This window comes from Sylvia atricapilla, chromosome 10 (assembly GCF_009819655.1).
Source record: "Sylvia atricapilla isolate bSylAtr1 chromosome 10, bSylAtr1.pri, whole genome shotgun sequence".
NCBI lineage: Eukaryota > Metazoa > Chordata > Aves > Passeriformes > Sylviidae > Sylvia > Sylvia atricapilla.
This window is the reverse complement of record NC_089149.1, coordinates 4,753,195-4,773,173: the sequence shown is the minus strand read 5'-3', so window position 1 is coordinate 4,773,173 and position 19,979 is coordinate 4,753,195. Positions and strand designations below refer to the sequence as shown.

Here is a 19,979-nt window from a genome sequence, read left to right as displayed (position 1 = left end):
GTGACTTTAGTGGATGTGGGTCACCCCACGTGAGTTCCCTTCCCTTGGCTGGGCAGCACATCTCACACCTGTGTAAAGGTGTGAACCAGGATAACTCACCCCTGGCTAAGTATCCCTACCCTCAATGCCACAGGTATTTTTTGCTGGAGAGTGTTTTTCTCCCTGGGGTGGCTCAGAGGAGCTGACCTAGCAGGGAAAGGCATCCCCAGCAATGTTCACTTTTCTCTAAGTATTTGGTTACAAAAGGTGTCAAAATCACCAAAGCCAGATTTTTAATACAGAGAAACAAACAAAACCTCTCTGACAAATTGACAGTTGTATCTCTCAGAAAATCACAGGGCTTGACAGGGAAGACTTTACCACCCAGGGGAAAAGGTGCATTTGATTTCAGCTCAGCTGATCTGACAGCCCAGAGAGCAAACCCACTGCCTTTGTAACAGGTCAAAGAAGGACTAATTAGGCCTAGAACAAAAGGCTTAATTACATGAAGTTTTATAATGAAACATCTTTCACTGTGGTTTTTACTTTTGCTCCTTCCTTCCTTCCTCCTCCTCAGGAGCATAATTACTTTAAGACAAAATTTACACACAGACTTTTCATTATAAAACTTCATTTAATTAGGCCTTTAGTTCTCCTAGTGGAACACATGCTGAGTTCTAAGTCTAATGCTCTATATGTGAAATATCATAATTAATTTTATACATTAAAGGAAAAATAAACCCTGAAGGTCTACACTGGACATCAAAATCACAACAAAAAACATTAAACTATACAAAAGCTTAAGTTGGTGGGTACACACACACACACTAGAGCTGTTAGACTCCTTGCATAAATGCTGTGGTAATCCAGAGCAATCCCCTGGCAAACATTATTGACAACAGCAGCATTTTAACAGTTTTTTATTACAACGATGGCCGACATAACCTTTATGTTACTTGTGTGATTTTTTTGGGTGGTAATTGAGCTTCTCACCATTAAGTAACTTCACAACTCAAGAGAAACCTACAGTCAGAACAAACTGAATCTTCACGTGTGTTATTACTCATGGTAACCCTTACAACCTCCCCTGATATTTACCATTCACATAAATATTTACATGTTACTTACACATAAAACACCCTGCTACATACCTTTGATTGCAGGTGGGACTGACTTAGTTGTGCAGAAGGTACAGATTTCTGAGAAAGGTCCCTCCCCAGCATCATTGACTGCCTGTATTCTGAAGGAGTAACAGGTGGATTCCGTCAGCCTCTGTATCTTGTACGTGTGACTTGGTCCCCGATAAATTGGGATAAACCTGAAACAATAAAAATGAGAGTATGCAGTTACACTGGAGTGGCACTGACATTTCTGGCTATTGTACTCAGCAGCTGGAAGTATCCATTTTAAGAAAGCTGGCACCATGTGCCCTGCAGGGCTGTTCAACACAGGTATAAAAATGCCACATTGATAACTGATGATGATGAGGAGGTCAGAGATAGCAAAAGTTTATTGTCCCTTTTGAAAGTACTATTACCTTGAAAAATGATTACATGAATTATCAGGAAGAACATCTGCCAATGGGTCCTCCACTACCATGGAATCAAAATGGATTCAGCCTGTGTCCTGCTACAATACACCATGTGTGCTGCTGGTTTACACGTATGATGAAAACACAGTTAATATGTTAACTCTTTAATGGATTTGGACTTTGTTTGCATGTTAAGACACAAAGACCATGTCTTGCAGTCATGAACACTTCCATTGGCAAGACTAAACAGGAACACACACAAATTTGTCCAACAACATAATACTGAACAAAATCAGCGTCACTTAAAAAAAAGGTACACAGCTGCTAAAGAGAATCTGACTTTTATTTCTTATTGCTCTGCTCAGATAAATGCTTTTCACTAACACTAACTGTATGTCAGCCAGCAATTTCTGGCTAAGCCTCTGACCCCCAGGAGCTGAGCACAGTGGGGATGAAAGCAAATAAAGAGGAAGCACCCAGATTGTGCATCCGTCCACTTGGCCTCCACCAGGGAACAACGCCTTGCACACAACAGTCCTGGCCTTGGAGAACAGAAAATTTGCTGCGTAGGATCACATACTATTTTTTGATTATTTAGTACCCTTATTCAAGTGTCTTAACCATTTCAGAAGGTTTTAAATCACCAGGAAGCCAAGAGATATTTTTCTCTGACCTCCCTATCTAGGTGCTAGCTTTATGCTTTGGCTTTGCATGAGATACAGAGTACAACCAATTTGAGCATTTCAAAGGAACTGGGCCTGTCATTAGCTCTCAGAGAGAAAAATCAAGTTGTATTACGTTATGATTGCAATCCACGTAAGTACAAACAGAGATCAAGAATCATCTGTAATAAAAGGAAATATTCAGGTAATTCAAATTGCTGGAAATGTACTCTGAGGACTAATGTGACTTGCTAACCCTACTGAGTTTTAGTGAGACCCACACATTGATAGAAAACTAAAGACCTGTGCCCACAAGTTTTTAAGAGGAGAGTTTAGAGCCATCTTCCAAAAGAATTGTTTCCTTAACCTTATGCTTACCCAGTTTAAGAGCTCCCTGCTATCTCACATTTCTGAGGCTCATGTAAGCAGCCACAGCACGTTTCTAAAGACTGACACAAACCCGTGCTCATGGGATAAAATTTCTTGACATTCACCATGTGATGAGCAAAGAACACATACTCAGGACAGCATTAAGACTCAAGAGACAAGATGCTCTCTCCCTCTGCACTTCTTGCAGCTCAATCAGGCAGCTGGCTCAGAAACCACTGCACTACTCACAGAGATTTGTCTCTGACCCTGATCCAAGGGCAACAGAGAGCAGAAAAGATCCAATGCCTATTTTAGGCTAATGACCTCTTCACAATCATTTGTGGAGTTAGGTGAGCAAGGGAGGATAAATTTATCTTCCCAACTTAAGGTGGGCTTAAGGTACATTTCCAGTCATTCATATGGCAAATATCAGTGACTCAAATGACATTTTCACCTTTTGGATATGACTAAGGTCGCTAACACTTCCCAACACTGAGGAAGTGATCTGGAAAAATATTTGAGCTCCTTCTGTCATTTGGGAACTCGACTAATACTCTCAGTTCAGTTAATACCAACACTCCCATTCACTTCCCATCTCCACTCATTTCTACTTCTCTGTCTCAGAAAACATCTGTGAGGAAAGCAAGAACTGTTACAGAGAAGCTTGCACCACAGGACTGCAATGGAAGCACACGTAAAGGAGGCATTTCATAATCCTCCAGGGCTACTTCTGTTATTTTTAAAAATATTGTAGTTAATCAGTGTAGGTGGCTATAGATATGGAACAGTCTTTTTTCACTCTCCTGGGCTTTCTGCTGGAGGTCCACAATGAACCTAAAGTTGAGTCAATCAGTGTAGCTGCACATTGCTACTGTTAAAAATGATCTTAACTAAGGTAACATGTTCATATTGTTGCATTTTCATTTTTAAAATCGAAATCTAATTTAAAAAGCACATTTGAACATGAGCTCTGTGTACCTTTGCCTTCTTGGCAAGCCTGTTATTGTTCACTGTGCTTCATCCAGGCCTCATTCCATACACTGCCTCAAGAACAAGTCAGCTCTGAGCTTGTTTGCAAGGACTTAATCTCCTATGCACTGAAAAGTTGACTTAATCTGTGTATGGAAACCTTCCCTGTCCTCTGTCACCATCTCAAAAAATGAGAGGGTGACAGAGGACACTCTTCTTCAAAACAAGACATTTTCAAATCTCAGAGATTTGCCCAGTTGAATTCAAAAGACAGTAGGCTACATACCTCAACTGGCACCCTGCCTTTGAAAACATTCAGCCTCTGTGGTTACTGGCATTCTCAATACAGCTGTATTTTTATTTTTTTTTTAAGTTTGCGGCATCCACAATTAAACCTGATTTATTCTAGTTTTTCCATGCTGCCGTGTTGCCTCTCCTCTCCACTAAATTAACAGCAGACACCAAAAAGAAAGCAACTTTCTCCGGGGATGGAGACACTCCCCAGAGGCTATTTCTCCCTCATCTCATGGGGTGATCCCAATTCTCCCTTCCCAGACATTCTCACATCAGTCACGAATTATTCATTTACCTGCTCACAGCAGAGGAGAGAGAACATCATGTCCTACAGCAATCGTTAGGGAGACACCACCATTGTTAGTTTTTCATCAATACCCTTTTATTCCCAGTGAAGATCTCCTTGGAAGTATTTTGCATGCTGCAGCTATTTTGTTTCCTTCACTTCAATCACTTCCAATCGAGCAGAAGAATATGAATGTACTTGCTCTACCTCTGCTCATTAATTCCCAGCACATTTTGAGCAGCAGGTTCCTCTTCAAACTCTCGGCGTTTGTTTATGTTTTGGCAACTCGTTGGTTCTTACAAGAATTTAATTTGAAAGAACTTCTACTGTACAGCACTAAGTAAGATGGAAATCTTGGGGGGAGGCACAAAGGCTGAAAGAGCCACCTGAATGATTCTGTCGCTGCCTCTCAAAACAGGCGGTCGGATTGTCAGGATTTTGGCTGGGAAGCAATCATTAATACAGCACCAGTCTGACCTGTGACCCGAGGCTTCACATCAGCACACAAAGGCAACTGCCTAATTAGGAACTGAAGTACAAGAATTTCACAAATCAACAGCTCTTTTAATATTATTAATGCTACATCTTGTTATCTATACATTTATTGCCCCCACCTACTTTCTCAGACCGCTCCTCTAATTTGGTTGCAGAACATTATCAAACGCTCACTGATTTATGAGATTTTCTCTCTCCACCAGCAGCTCCCTGTACTGTGGGTGGCAACAAAGAAAGCAAAGCTTCAAAACAAATGCATCTAATTCAGAGACAGAGGAGTAAAGTCAACACAATTTTTTTTTCATTTCTGCTGTATTTTAAAACATTCTACTCAAAGGAAAAGTTTCACATCTGCAGCATCTCTCATCCCCACATCCATCACTGTTCCTAGAACCAGTACCGGGGTGACTCAATCTTTTTAGCTTTGGGGCACTTTTCCAAGCCACTCTTTGGGATCTCCTTTTGCAGGCAGGTGCTGAGGCAAAGTAAATATATAACAAGAGCTCTCCAAAGGAGTTTTGTGCTCCCACAACCTCTCCCAACTCTGGCTTCCAGTCCTAAAATGAGGTGTGGACCACACAGGTGGGATGCACAGGCTCCTCTGAACTGAAGATCTGTTTTCTGAAAGATTTCTTTTGGAAAGTTTTATCTGCAATATCTATTATATGTATTGCCTGTATTATAATGTATGTTCACCTCTGCCAATATGATTTTTGTTTTTATGAATAATAATAATAATAGTAACAACAGGGCCCAGTGATGGAAACACTTCCTTATACTTTGAAAAGCAAAACTAAGTGAAGAACAGAAAAAGGCAGGAAGAGAAGTGATAACAGTCAGATGGGAAGAGTTTGGTTTTCTCCCCTGAATTATCTAGCACATCTGCAGGCAAGACAAAGGATACTCGCTGCCAAAAATCGATTTTTAGCCTGTTTCTACTAGATTATCTTTCATCTGCTGCTGAATTTGAGTTTGTAACCCATGTTTACAACAGAAAGCCACTTGTCTCATGTCTGGAAGTATTGAAAGTTGAAATATTTCAGCCTACAGAAGCTCCTCCACTGCAAGAAAAATAGTTTTTTTGGAAGGAGCACCTGGGCACATCCAAGAGGAATGGAAGACAGAGCAGCAAAGTGCCTGACTGAAGATTCCTGTGCGTAGCCACATCGGGGAGGGCAAGGAGCAGGCAGGGAGGGTAATACTGAGCTTAAATGGGAATTAACAGCATTTGAATGGAAGACGTGGGAGTAATCAGGGAGAGCACCCAACGGCCTCTTGAAATCATACACTCAGGAAGAAGTAAATGAGGAGGCAGCTACAACAGCTTGTCAATAAGCAACAGTAGAGATAAATAATAGTGAACTTAAAGCTAAAACCAAAAGAGAACAAACACAGTTCAGAGCAGCAAACCAATATTCTTACAGCCCTACACGTGTTTATCTTCCCTGTGCAGCATTAGAGCCACTTGCCCAGTGTGGCAGCAACCAAACAGTGTTTATGGGCCTTCCAGTGATGCTCACTGAGCACATTATGTCCAGGCTGCTGCTGTGACAGCCCCAGGAACCCGGGCAGAGATGGAGCAGGGAGCCAAGCTCAGCCTCTGCTCCACCAACATCAGCAAAGTGAAGCTGGAACCCACAAATGTGCCCTTGGAAAACTGGCCAACATGACCCTGCTGCACTAAGCTGAGCCTTTATTATACTTCAGAGATTAAATATTAGAGTCATTACTCCAATTAAGGTATTCTTATAAGGTTGTTACAGATGTGCAGAAAATAGTTTTTATTACAGTGACAATCTCGGGTCTTATTTATGATCTGCTCTGTGGAATATTCAAATACCCATGGAGTCTGAAGTACCTGCAGATGTGCACAGATCAAAATAAAGGAGAACATTTTATTTCTTACCAAAGCAGGGATTTTTTGAATACACTTAAGGAGTAGCATCTTTCTCTTTTGACTTGCCGGTTTCCTAAGAGCTGAAACACTTCATCTCACACATTTAACTTGGTTTTCTCAGGCTTCACTTCGTGTCAAATAATGACACATATACAGTTACTCACACCTACTATGAATGTTGGTTTACTCCTGCTTCCAAGAAGAAAGATGAAATACATCAACAAGTGCACTCTCTTACACCTGGGAACAGTTCTCCCTCTTCTTTTTCATTTGCAAAGCCCCAGGTATCTGATCAGAATGCTGCTAATATAAATATCACTATTATTAATAGTAATGCTCACCTACACAAAGCAGCAATTTGAACACAGGTTAGCTTGAAAACTTTCCTGAACATTAACTTCCTATCTAGCCAGGCTTGGAGTGGAAATTGTAGCATGCCATCTGTCTTGGTGCTCATGCTTAATTTCCTTTTATCACTGTTTTACCCAATACGAAAATGATTTTTTCCTGCAGGTTTTTGCAAGGATACGTTAACTTATCTGATTTTGTATTTTAATAGAATTTCACAAGCCAGTAGGACTGATGCATAACAGTAATTGCTGTTAAAATGGGTGTAAATTATCTTGATCAAATCAGGAGTGTAAACAATTTTTTAATTAGACTGCTTGAAACTTGCAGTAGTCAGGGAATGATTATGCAAAAGTCATCAGGCAAGGGCACTGCATTCAGCAACTCATCCCTCTGTGTTTCTGTTCTGCCTTCAAGTTAAAGCAGAGCAAACACCCCATATTGAGGCTCATATGTTCAAACACTCCCTGCTACCACCAGCTGAAGGCAACAGAAGTGTGGGACAATTGTCAATGATCCTTACATTATCTTTTTAAAGAATATGTTTACGGTGTTTCTTAGTCAACCTTACCAATGATTCTTCCTTAAAATGTAATTACACGTGCATATATTGATTATGATTCTGTACACACATAAAAATCACATAATTTACCTCAACTGCAACATACAGTCATCCAAAATAAACACAAGCAACTGATAAATGACCCACTACTAATTTACTTGCTAATTCTCCCTTTCAGACTGGATATTGTGAGCATTTTAAGACACTAAGAGGTGTAATTAGTTGTGGGAACAACTAAAGATTAATTACTAGTACAGCAAGAAAAAAAATAAAACCCATTAATTAGGTTCATCTCTTCCACAGAGGATAAAATCCATAGTATTCTGGGAAGTAGTGCAATTTGATTAACATAAATTTCTTGACATTACCACAATTAGAAAATGAAGTCACAACTGATACTTTATTTTAAAAAGAAAGGAATTTCATAGGCCTCCTTACATAAAGGTCATTTACTCTCAACTAACGTTTCTATGTACTGAGCTTTCCAGAAACAGATTTTTCTTCATTTCCACTCAGTGCTACCCATAATTGAAAGGACAAGTGATGCTAATTTCATCTTCCTAAATGTCACACCCCGAAGAGCTAATGGGAGCTAAGGCAGGAACATCTCTGATGTGCACACCTCCTCAAGCCCATACACTAATCAGTGCCAGAAGATTTCCAAGTATTTTGCTTCACAGGTCTTGAAATCAATGAAACATTTGGTCTCCAACAACTGGCCTGTTACACCTCATTACAGAGAGGAAAAGTTAAAAACAATTCCTAATGACCAGGACACACTGGAGAGCACTGGTTGACTGTCATTACATAAAACCAGAGCTGAGTCTTTACCAAAAGGCCATTATAGCTATTGGGTCAGGATGGGATTTACTGATTATTTCCTCTTCTGCAAAGAACTCACTCATCTTTATAATTCTGCCTGTGAAAATGCTTCAACAACATTTAAAGGTAACTTCTATTTTAAACCAAAGAAGGGACAATTGTAATACTGAATTGAGGGATTTCAGTATAAAGGTGTTCTCAGTAATTTCAGACGTCTCAGGGAATACAGTAACAATGTTCTCTGAAAGACCAGGGATAGGACAGAGGTCACTTTTCAGTTATGCAAGTCTTAAATCACAACCTCTTTCCCTGAATCAATTAATATCTCTTCTCCCAACAGAGGGGACACCATGGCACCTCCTACAACTCTTTCAAACCCTAAAATACTCCACGACATCCTTCTAGATAATTTATTCTGTGTCATTTTTTCAGCAGAGACTGGTTTCCTAGAGGAGTGGTCAGTCCCAGGCCTGTCAGTGATTCAGAGGCATCTGGACAATGCCCTTAACAACACTTCAATTTGGCCAGCAATGAACTGGCCAGGCAGTCCCCCTGCAGGACTGCAGGTCCCCTCCAGCTAAATGAATATTCAATTTAATTGCTCCCTCACATGTGCACAGTTTACTGTGCAACTGAAGTGATGCTCCAAGAGCTGAATTCCAGTATTTTCCACAAGCACACACAGGGGTGAGCAACCCCTCAGTCCCAAGAGGGTTTATTCAATGGGAGTGATCTCAGAGAGGATTCCTATCCCTGTTAACCACCTGCTGCTCCTGTGTGGGCTGTCCCTCCCTGCTCATCAGGGCTGACAGCTCTGCTGCATGTACAGAACTGTACTTTGCACACAATGGAAAGCAAAAAGACACTGCCAGACAGGGAACAAATAAACACATCTTACTGCCAGGACCAGCCAGCTCCAGCTGCTCTCAAACACAACAGTGCATCCATCCCACTTCAGCCCCAGCTCTGGTCCATTTCAGGAATTATCTGGGCTGATTGCTCCAAACCCAACCACCAAAGGGAGGCATTTCATGGAATGGCTCAGTTCAAGAAAGAAGAGGCAGCACAATGAAGAAGAGCAGTTTCTTTTTATCTCTGGGAGCTCATGTGGACTCTAAGTCAAACAGCTAAGAAGATCTAGCAGAGTATCAAGTTCAAATGGCTCCCAATTAAAAGCTCCATTTGCAGTGGGAAAAGCTTGTGCAAAGGCAAAGGATCATGCTAGAGCTTTGTGCCAAAGCAAAGGAGAAAAAACCCTTCCCTGCATGCTGTGAGGCAACACTTTATTCTTACAAGGAAACTTACTATTTTTCGTGGTATAAAGACAGGTTAAAAACAATTTACAGTTCCTCACCACCCTGCCTGCAGTGCTGCATGAAAGCAAAGCAAAGCAGCCTGCTGGATGTGTCTTTAGAGCTGACTGAATCCCAGGGTGCTGCAGGTGATGGGCTCCTGCCAAGCATCACTGCACTCTGAGGGAACTGTTTTTACCAGTCAGACTTTCAAATGGGGATTTATATTCATTGGACACCTCTCAGGATTAATATAGGGGAGCGTGTACCCTCTCTGCATCAGTACAGCTGAGATGCTGGGAGGCATTAAGGCATTATTCACGGTGGGTTTATTACATAAAATTAGAGCTTTTAGGCCAGATCTTTAGCTGGCACAAACTCAGCATAGCTCTATTTAAATTAAAGGAATTGTGCTAATTTACAGCAAATTATGACCTCTGCTGAAGGTCTCTACGGATTATATACTAGATAAGTCACTTATTTTAGCTAATTGAAGTAGTTGAGAGTGTTTCTTAGTAAATTATGAACCATCTATGATATTTATTCATTGAAGAACTCAAACTGTTAGGCATTACTTGCATATTGTCCTTCCTTTTTAAAATTGAATATATCTCATCACAACTTTGGAGCTACATTAGCAAATCTTCCAATACAAAGTTCACATGAGAAGATAGCTTTTGCTTAGCACTGACTGTCTAATTTAAAAACAGGTTTTCTTGTTTCTTGAACACCTTATTTCAAAGTTATTGTGGAGCTACCAAGCTGATGCCAAGCTCGTATTTTCTAATGCTGTAAAACATTACAGCTATAAAATCAAGACCACCATGCTGCCCAAAAAACATTGTTCTGCTCAGCTTTACCTTACCTAGACCTCTGATTTGCAGCCCTTGGCTTTGTTAATACACACAGCAAGCTCAGCGCAGTATCTTTGTTTCATATATTCCAAGAGCTAAAGCACTGCGACCATGAAACTTGATTTTAAATTTACTGGCAGAGAGGAGTGAGCTTTGCTGAAATTTCACCAGTACAGGATTGATTTCTGTTAGACCTGGCAGTGGCAGGTTAATGGTTGGACTCAATGATTTACAGGTTTTTTCCAACTTTAATGATTCCACGACTCTGTATCACTTAGAGCTTTGCTGCATAACTTTCTCAGACTACAGGCACAGAATGCTTATTAAAACAGTATTTTGTACATATTGGTAGGCACGAAGCAGTCAGGAAAACAGAATTTTTCTTTTGCTCACAACTGCGTTACGATGAACCAGAATTCTTTTTTATCAGCACAAGGAAAAAATGAATCTCTCTTACCTTTTATTTCTGTCCTCTATCTGCAAGATATAGACCATGTCATCAGCAGAGTGAAGTTTGGAGCTGCTGTCTCCCCACTTCAGCTTCAGGCTCTGAGGCCCTGCTGCAGCACACTCCAGCCGTGGAGGTAAGGGTGGTAATGGCCTGGTTTTTGCTTTAATAAAGTGGCTAAAAGGACCAGCTCCAATTTCATTGACAGCCTGGATCCTGATCCTAAAATGAACAGCAAAAAGATGAATGTTAAATGAAGTGTTTTCACAAGGTTCTTGATATAAACACATCCCAAAGGGACCAGAGAGCCTTCTGGGGCTGACTGCTCCATCCCTGCCACAGTGCCCCAGCCCAGCTCCCAGGGCTTTTTGTGGCATCCTGGAAGGTTCTGTTAGCACAACAAGGATCATCCTGCTGAGACTGTAAGAGCTGCAGTGAAGGTGTCAGAAATGCAGCAAGGCAGAGGGGAAGGTTTGGATCTCAGGACCCGGTGACAATCCCTGCAGCCACAGGGACAAGGGGCAGCAGCACAGGACAAACACAGCCTGGAGAATGTGAAATGCCCAACCATCAGTAAATAAAAAGCAAAAGTGTGTTCTGGTTGTCTAACAACGATCATGGCCTAACTGAGGTGAAATCATGCAGGGACAGCACTGGTGTCACTGCCATGAAACCCATCCCCATGCTGGCAAACACCCTGAAGACCCAGAGCAGGCTCCTCTCAGCGTCTCACAAAGCACACTATTTAAGCACAGGAAATGCTGCTGAGAGGAACTAACAGAGAAGGTCAAATCCACAAACCTCCTACACTCTGCCACAAACTGCAGAAATGTTAACTGCCAGTGAACTACCCATGAGATCAAATAAATGCTGGACCCAAGTCACTCCCAAAGATGCACAAACGTCCCCAAGTCATTTAAGGACAGCAAGAAGAAAAGCAGACCACCTGCCTGGTCACAGCAGCTTGAATTCAGAAATGTTCTTAAGACTGAGCCAGTCTTCTAAATTCTATTTCTTTCTTAAGATAATGACTCCTGCTTTCTACTTTGTTAATATTCTCTTACCTCTCTGCACCTTAGTCTAACACTTAAGTGAGGAGCAGCAGTCTCTGACTATGGTAACATCAACAGCACCATACAAAAGTGGGAAATTTGCATTTCCAAATAGTTTTGAGGACTGTGTAAATAGAAATATTGGTACAGATGAGCTTGAAAGGTTTCAAAAGACTGTTAAATCAAAGACTGAATAAGAAAAATCTGGATGGGGAAACTAATTAAGTTTAAGATAGTTCAGCCTAGTTTGGTTAGCTGGAGAGATGCCATTTATTTTGGAAATCCTGTGCACAGCAGCCTTGTATTTTTTCATGGGTAAAGACTCTTTACAAGAGTTGTCTTTGCTTGGCAAAGCTGCTTATTTTGACTGAAGAACATAAAGTGATCCAAGCTCATGCAAACAATGTATGAAAAATTACTTTGCTTTAAAGAGCACATTTTCAGCTCTGCCATCAGGAAAAGAATGTGTTAAAGGGATAGGGGAAAAAGCTCTCTAGAGAGTATTCCCCACTGGAAAAAAACCCCAAAACTGTATTTTCTGCTTTTCAAGAACATAAAAGGTTACATTGTTAATAAACATATTGCAAAATAATGAAGTTTGATTGTTCATTTGTCAGCTAAAGCCACTGCACACTGAGAATGCAGTGTGTATACAGTCATATGCAAATGTGCGCTTAAAACTTTGCTTATTGACCCAGCAATTTATTGCTGGGTGTGGAGCTACATTTTCCCTTTAACCATCTTTGTGGCTTCAGGAAATGCATCCTGACCACCTTATAACACTCCTCTTCCTCCCTAAGGGTGGATGGCACCAAGGTTGAGTGGGAGCCTCCTCTTCAACTGCTGCTTGCAAGCATTTCAGATAGAGCAAAAAGCCTTTCTAGTATCTGAAGATGTATAATTAATATAAGAATTGATCTTACTTCATATTATGTTACTGGTTTGCTTTAGATTAAAGAATCATTACATCAATATTTAATGGTATTTCCAATAAAGAAACGAAGCCTGCCTGTATTTTCACTGGATTCTAGCAAGCTATCCATTAGCATATGCACATACACAGTAACAGCTGTATTACAAAATGCTACTACTGCATTTGTAGATTGATGACAGCAGCATGCTCTAGAGTATATATCCCTTTGTTTTGTTTGGTATTACTTAAAGTCCCAGTAACAACCAAGCTTCTCCTCTCCTGGGGCATTGTAGCTTCAGCTGGTTTCCAACTGGCAGCTACCACACCTGAAAACAAGCAGTGAAATATTTCTCTATCCAATATCACACTTTTTAGATATATACATGCACAGAAACCTGTGCTTCCTTGTCTTGCTTTTGCCAGGTATTTGCACAAGGCAAAAAAGTGTCTCTTCACTCATTTTTTCCCCTTGCTTTCCTCTGCTGCACAGAGTTCTTGCTCCCCCCTTCTGACACACACAAATATGCACACACACACACTCTCCCCTTCTGACTCTGGAGCACAGTAAGACTGATGGAAACTCTTGAGCCTTAAAATAGAGGCAGGCATCTTTACAAATGAATGATGGCACTGGGAAAGAGGGAGTTGATTTATTCGACTCCAACACGGCTGATGTGGCCACTCTTTTGTGCTGATTGCACCACCATAAAGCTCTGTAAATTGCCACTATCATTCCCAGGGCCTGAGCTTCATCAGACACACAAAACCAACGAATTCTGTGTTTCCTGTGCACGTGGCAGTGCAACCCAAACCCAGGTGTCACCTCCCTCTGAACAGCAGCAGCGGCTGCTCAGTGGGTACCAAGCCTTGGGAAGTCCAAAGGGAAGACGAGAAGGAAAAAGGGAAACAGAAAAGAGAGAAAGGATCATGTGGAGAAGGGGAGAGAGCAGATGGTGGTGGGAGAGCACTTTGTACTGCACCATCTCTGCTCCAGCTCAGGTGCTTTTTTAGTGTCCCTGCCCCAGCCTGTGACAGGGAGCTTTTCCAGCTGGGTGGCACAGCCAGGGTGGGCAAGAGAACATCCTCAATTAAGTGGAACCAATTACTGTTTACAGAGCTGGTACTGGGAAAAAAAATCAACTCTTTATTTTCATTTAAAAGTATGATGAGTGCTCTTGTTCTACAGACAAGTAGAAGTATTTGCACTAAAAGCACTTCCTGAATTCCTTTCAACTTTTCCACTAACGGTTTCTGAGTGAAAATACCCCAAACATCCTCTTGGAAAGAAAGACGGCTTAACAATCTGACAATCACAATTTTACAACAAGTTTTTTGAAAATGTAAAGACTATTTAAGAATAGTGCCTAATTCTACAGACCCCGGACCAATAATATTTGTATTAATTCTCACGTTTTCCCACTACGACTTTTAAACATTTAGAAAGAAAAACCATTAATCAAGCCAGGCAAATTTAGAAACCACAAAATGATCTTTAACAGACCATTCTCTCTTAAAAGATCCTTGACCCAGGGAAATAAACACACTAAACAGGATGCTATTTTCAGATTGGTCACAAAATCCTTTGTATAATATTCCAACAAACTGGAAAATCAACTTTTGAATTAATTTTAAGAGTCTGACATGAGAAGACTTTGATTCCCTTGTTCCCATAAGAGGAATGCCACCAGTTGCCATACATGTGCTTGTGGAAACCTGTGGGAGTTAAAATGCCGTGGACTTCCAAAGGGGAGGGGAAGCAGCATCCTCCACCATCAGCAGCAGCTTGGACATGAAGAGTCCCACAAATCCCAACTCAAGACTCCTGGAAGAAGACTTCAAAAATATTTCAGAGTGTAAAGCTGTTTTATAGCCTGCTTAAGCGTTGCTAATTTGAGCATCCACATGAATTTTTCTCCCCATCTTGGATCATCTTTTACTTGATACGGTTTAAAAATCCAAAATATTTATAGAATTTTTATTCCTAAACCAAATTAAGTGTTGCTATTAAAATTTCCTAATGCTACTGTATATATTTCTGTACACTGTGTCACTTCAGAGGAGCAGCAGCATTCTTAAAAAATGGAAGTTGTTTTGCAGTGAATTATCTCAACGGCAGAACACAATTATCTATGGAATGTGTTAAGTGAAGCTTGGGAACAGAGAGTAATAGAAAATCGGTGTTTCTCTGACTGTTGAATACTTATTTATTGTGGAATATTTATTAACTCACTCCCAGTTACATCAGTTCACAGAAAACCAGGCCAAGTATATTACCCCATAATCTGAGTTTCCAGAGCTTGGTGGCTATGTCAATAAAGCAGAGGGACTGCAGAACTCAGACATAACTTGTGCAGCTGCTCACCAGGCAGGATGTTTACCCAGTGCCTTGGGGAGGCATCTGCTTTCTGCAGCAGCAGAGCTGGGCTGTGCCTGAGCTGCAATCCCCTTGGCTCAGCCCTACCATGGTCACTCACAGGGTGACAGAGGCATCATCCAGTCTGCATTTTGGGATGTAAATCCTTCTCATGGTGTGCTGGTTGGATTTGCTGCTAAGACACAGAGGATTCGATTTGTCAGCTTGGAGCCCGTCTCTGGAGTTTCTCCATGTGCTCTTGGGCTGATCCTGTTATGGCCATTCCCACAGAGAAGCTGGAAGCAAAGCAATGCCAGAGCCAAGCTAACAGCTCCAACAGGGTGGACCCACATGGACGGGCTTTCACAATCACCCCCCATCCAAAACCATTTCAATTTCCAATTTTGGACTTGCTGGATTCACAATAACCAAGATTTGCTTTCAATTTTGGTTTCCAACAACCAAAAACATTGACAGTGGAATTCCAACTCAACTGAAACACATAAACCCTTTGCTGATTTACTTCAAATTCTGCTAAAACTTTGGCAAGGGAGTTCTGAGCTTCAAACCCAGTAGTACTTGGCTTGTTTAGTCTAGGAAAAATATGTTCACTGTTTTCAAACACAGCAGGGAATAAACACTTGAGAGGGAGAAGAGTAAGTTGTGTTAAACAAAACTGACACGAAAAGAAGACCCATCAGTGGAGAATGTAGAGAATGAGATCAGTGATGTTTTCAAACATTCTTCTGATTCAACCAGGGAGGGCAGAAAATGCACCAACGTGTGGCACACAGCCTGATAATCCTGTTCCTCAAGGATTTGTTAACCAGAGCAGACATTCCCTGATCAAAGACACATGACAGGATATGCTTGAAGAAGAAATACCAGTGAAAAAGTTAATGATCAAAACACTTCGACAAACCTATTTCTGATTAGCAAAATTATACTTCAAACTACAGATGAGGTGCATTTGCAATCCAACTGCAGTCCCTTGTCTTCCCTTACAGGGATGAGATGTAAGATTTGGGGTTTCTTTCTCTGATTCTATTCAATGAAAGAGCTTTCCTACACAATTCCTTCTGATCAGCCATCCACTGCTCTGTGCTCTACAAGTGGGGTTGTTTTGGTAGGAACCTAAGTCTTACAACAATATTTAGAACAGTTAATGCTTGTGGCTTTGGTTATTTCATTTGAACCAGAGACAGGAGGAATCCCTTACTAAAACGATGTGATTTAATATGGTGCTTTTTACAAAATAATGAAATAAGAATGCAAAAAAAAAAAAATCATTCCAATCTCCATTTCCAAGCCTTGAAGAAGACATTTCCCTTAAGGAAGCTGTAGACAATCAAGAACTAGCTAAAAAAGAGACTGAAGTAAGACTTTAGTGAAGAATTTAAATGGCACTTTCTGTCTTGAGTGAGTTGCTCAAAGTTCCCTTTTCAGCTTTTTTGGGTCTTGGTGGAAAAAACATTTGAGGAGAAACCAGGGAATATGAGATTGTCCAAAGATGATGCATTTCCACAGCTGGACCAATCCACAGACAAACTCTTAAACTTTATATGAATGATCTGTGGGCAAGCAATGTGTGCTCCTCACTTTAAATAATTTCTGGTGTATGTATTTGTATCCTAGCTAAAACAAGGTCTCCTTCCTTGGGTACAGGATAAAATTTGAATAATGAACTTATCATTTACAAGACCTGTAGGATTGTGACCTTGAATACAAAGTAAAAAGAAAAGAAAAATGTTACAGCAAGTCAGTGACACATCTAATTTCACAACTCTGTGATCAAATTTCAGTCTTTATTAGAACAGTACTTAAAATAGAATTTCTTTTGTCACATATTTTGTTGTATTGCTGTTCATTGCCTGCATGGAACCATTTTTCTTTCTTAATTGGCAATTAGGGAGAAAACATATAAGCCTGAACATTAAACTAATAAAATTTTGGCAATGCCACTTAGCAATTTAGACTCTGAAGCAATATAAATTCGTTTTAAATTCAGATCATTTTTTCATTCATCTCCATATATCAGAGACAAAAAATAGCTGCAGCCACACAAATGGAAGTTTGTTGTGTGAAAATTGCTAGCCCTGCTCAGGGATCAATAACTTAATAATTTAATCCCTTGGAACAGTACTTTAAGTAGCTGAAAAACCATGAGATGTAACACTGTAATGTTGATTATTTCTTACTTTTAAAATTTATTTCTTTTTAAGTTTATTATTACCAGTGGAACTCTACCTTAGCAGAGCAACTCAAAAAGGAGGGAGAGGTCAAAGATAATGCAAGGAGAGGAGAAAAGAGGAAAAAAGGCAGGAGGAAACAATATTTGAACACAAACCATCACAAATCCATTCCACGATGGAATGACTGCAGACTCCTGTGCTCCTAGGCTGGTCATTTGAGTTATTGGTTTGCATTTTAAGCCACTCTCCATGGCCACAAGCGAAGCTGAGCTGTGTGACCCCCGTGCCCTGTCCCCAACTCACCGGTACGAGGTCTCGGGCAGCAACCCCTCGATGACGTGACTGGTGACGTTCCCCACGGGGATGCTGACATCCCCCAGGTCGATGTTGTAGGATGTGATCTCAGCCCCGTTATTGCTGGGCTCCTCCCAGCTCAGCACAAGGCACACAGAGGGTGAGGGCTGGCGGGCACCCACGTGCTCGTCCTCCAGCACACACAGGGTGGAGACGGCATCAGGCACGGACGCGGGGATTCTGCAGGTCACCAGCTCGCTGTAGGGCCCAGCTCCAGCCTGGTTAATGGCCTGGGGTGGAAACAAAATAATGTTTACCACTGTTCTCCTTCATGTGTGCATCCAGTTCATAATGATGAACTGGAAGAGCAGCCTGGAAGAGCTGCGTGAATTCTTGAGAGGATATGCACTGGTGACTTTCTCTCTAAAGCGTGACTCACACCTCTGCTATCCTAGGGAATTAGTATCCTCTTCTGTCACTCAGTCTCAAAAAAATGCAGATTATTTCTCTTTTCCCCGATAGATATTTAATAACTTTTTCATCAGTGGCAAACTTTGGTTAGTAAGGGTAAATCTCACAGTCACGCTGCCAGTGACAGGTGACATCAGCAAACTGGCTACCCAAAATTACTGAGCCACCCAGTACAAAATGCCCAGTATACTGCAGGGTGGCCCAACTGGTGCTTTATGCAAGCAAAATATCCCTGAAGAAAAGGGATATGTTAAAAACTACCCGGGTTTCTAACTTGGAAAATGGATAATTAATTTCATGCTAAAAAGCTTCTGATAGAAGAATATAGGACCTCAGCATGGTGTTAAGGTTATGACTCAACATCTCCCCAGAATCACAGAATCATTAAAGTTGGCAAAGTCATAATTCACTACCAAACCACAACCCAACCACAGAGCTCAGCATCTCCCACAAAAGAGGAGAGCAATAATTTATCAAGCTTCTCATCCTAAGTCGTAGCTCCTGAATCCCAGAGGAAACCAAGTTTCAAAACCTGGCCCCTTTCTGCTCATTAATTAAAGGCTGTTGTCTTTGCAAGCTCAAACATTGCACAGTTGTACAGGCCTGGGGTTTTATCAGCTGATGCTCAGCCAGTGGCAAAAGCTGTACCCATTGCACTGGAATTGCCTAGGGAATGACTGATGTTACCTCCTCAGGATTATTACAAACTCAATCACAGAACCATGCAGGCTGGAAGGGACTCATCTTGTCCAACCTGCTACTCCAGCCAGGGTCAGACAATACAGACCAGGTTGCTCAGGTATTTTTTTCCAGTTGGGTCTTGAAAAATTCCAGGTGCATATTGCACAGCTCCTCTGGACCACTGTTAGATCTTTAATTGCCTGCACAGTGATATTTTTTTTTCCTTTATATCTCATTTGAACATCCCTATTTCAGCCTGGAGCAACACTGGATGCAGCATCCCAGGTTGTCAGGAATGGCATGTCATGGGCAATACCCATTTTGCCTGTATCTGCTTGCTGGGCTCCTCCTGACACAGCCCATCCTGCCTGCACACCAGGTACAGGGAGAGCTTACAGAACAGGGTACAGGAGAAACTACAGGAGTCCAGAAGGCACAGACCTCCAGAAACAGCTTTGATACTGCCCAGCATCCCCCACATTTCCTTTACATTGGGAAAAGGTAGCCCAGAGGCTCCCATCAGGTTACAATTAATTAAAAAATCCAGGCTTACAATGTTGCCAGCAGGACTCTGATGGCAATGACAGGACACATCAAACAATTGTTTGATTTCTGATCTATGCTTAACTGCAGTGAATAACTTATTTCTGCTCTGCATAATACAAACACAAAGCCATGTTCTGTTTTTCCAGGAGATGTTTTGTTCAATTGAAGAAAGAGATAATAAAGTTACATTTGTCAGCCTTTAAAAAGCCCTTCAAAACAAATCCTGCTCCAGGGAAATCTTCTATTTAGTGCAGAGCTCCTCGAGCTGTTAGAAGGGAGCCCTGTTTTGTGCTCTGCCAATGATGATTTGTCTTGCCTCTAAACCAGTGTTTGGCCATTTGTATCTTGCTCCAAGCAATTTATTGTCAGTGCTGTTTTTTAACTGCTTTATTGGACAATCTCATCACCATAACTGATGGGGTTTTGCTGCCTAGCTGCTTTCCCCTGCCACCCCCAAATGACACAATATTTCCCTTTGCAGAAGCCACTATTGTTTTGAGGAATATTCATTACAGGAAAAAAAAAAAAAAAAAAAAAGAAAAAAAGGTAAAGCAATGGTAAAGGCAATTGTCTGCTCTGCAGTTAGATATGCCTGATTCCTCAATTCTCTTTTTTATTGAATTACATTAGATTGAGATAGCAATACTCTGTGTTTATTAGAAGGCTGAA

The 19,979-nt window shown here is 41.1% G+C and overlaps 2 protein-coding genes across 2 annotated transcripts in view; one reads left to right on the top strand and one right to left on the bottom strand.

The window, feature by feature from the left end:
* Positions 1–19,979, bottom strand: part of FNDC3B (fibronectin type III domain containing 3B) — a 186,913-nt gene that overhangs the window by 11,884 nt on the left and 155,050 nt on the right. Inside the window, exons 22-24 of the mRNA XM_066325740.1 lie at positions 17,622–17,902; positions 10,818–11,030; positions 1,131–1,297 (exon numbers count right to left, since the gene is read on the bottom strand). Of these exons, the coding sequence (XP_066181837.1) occupies positions 1,131–1,297; positions 10,818–11,030; positions 17,622–17,902 (661 nt within the window). The remainder of the gene's footprint in view (positions 1–1,130; positions 1,298–10,817; positions 11,031–17,621; positions 17,903–19,979) is intronic.
* TNFSF10 (TNF superfamily member 10) overlaps positions 1–19,979 on the top strand; it is a 122,423-nt gene that overhangs the window by 41,021 nt on the left and 61,423 nt on the right. The gene's annotated exons all lie outside the window — the stretch shown is intronic.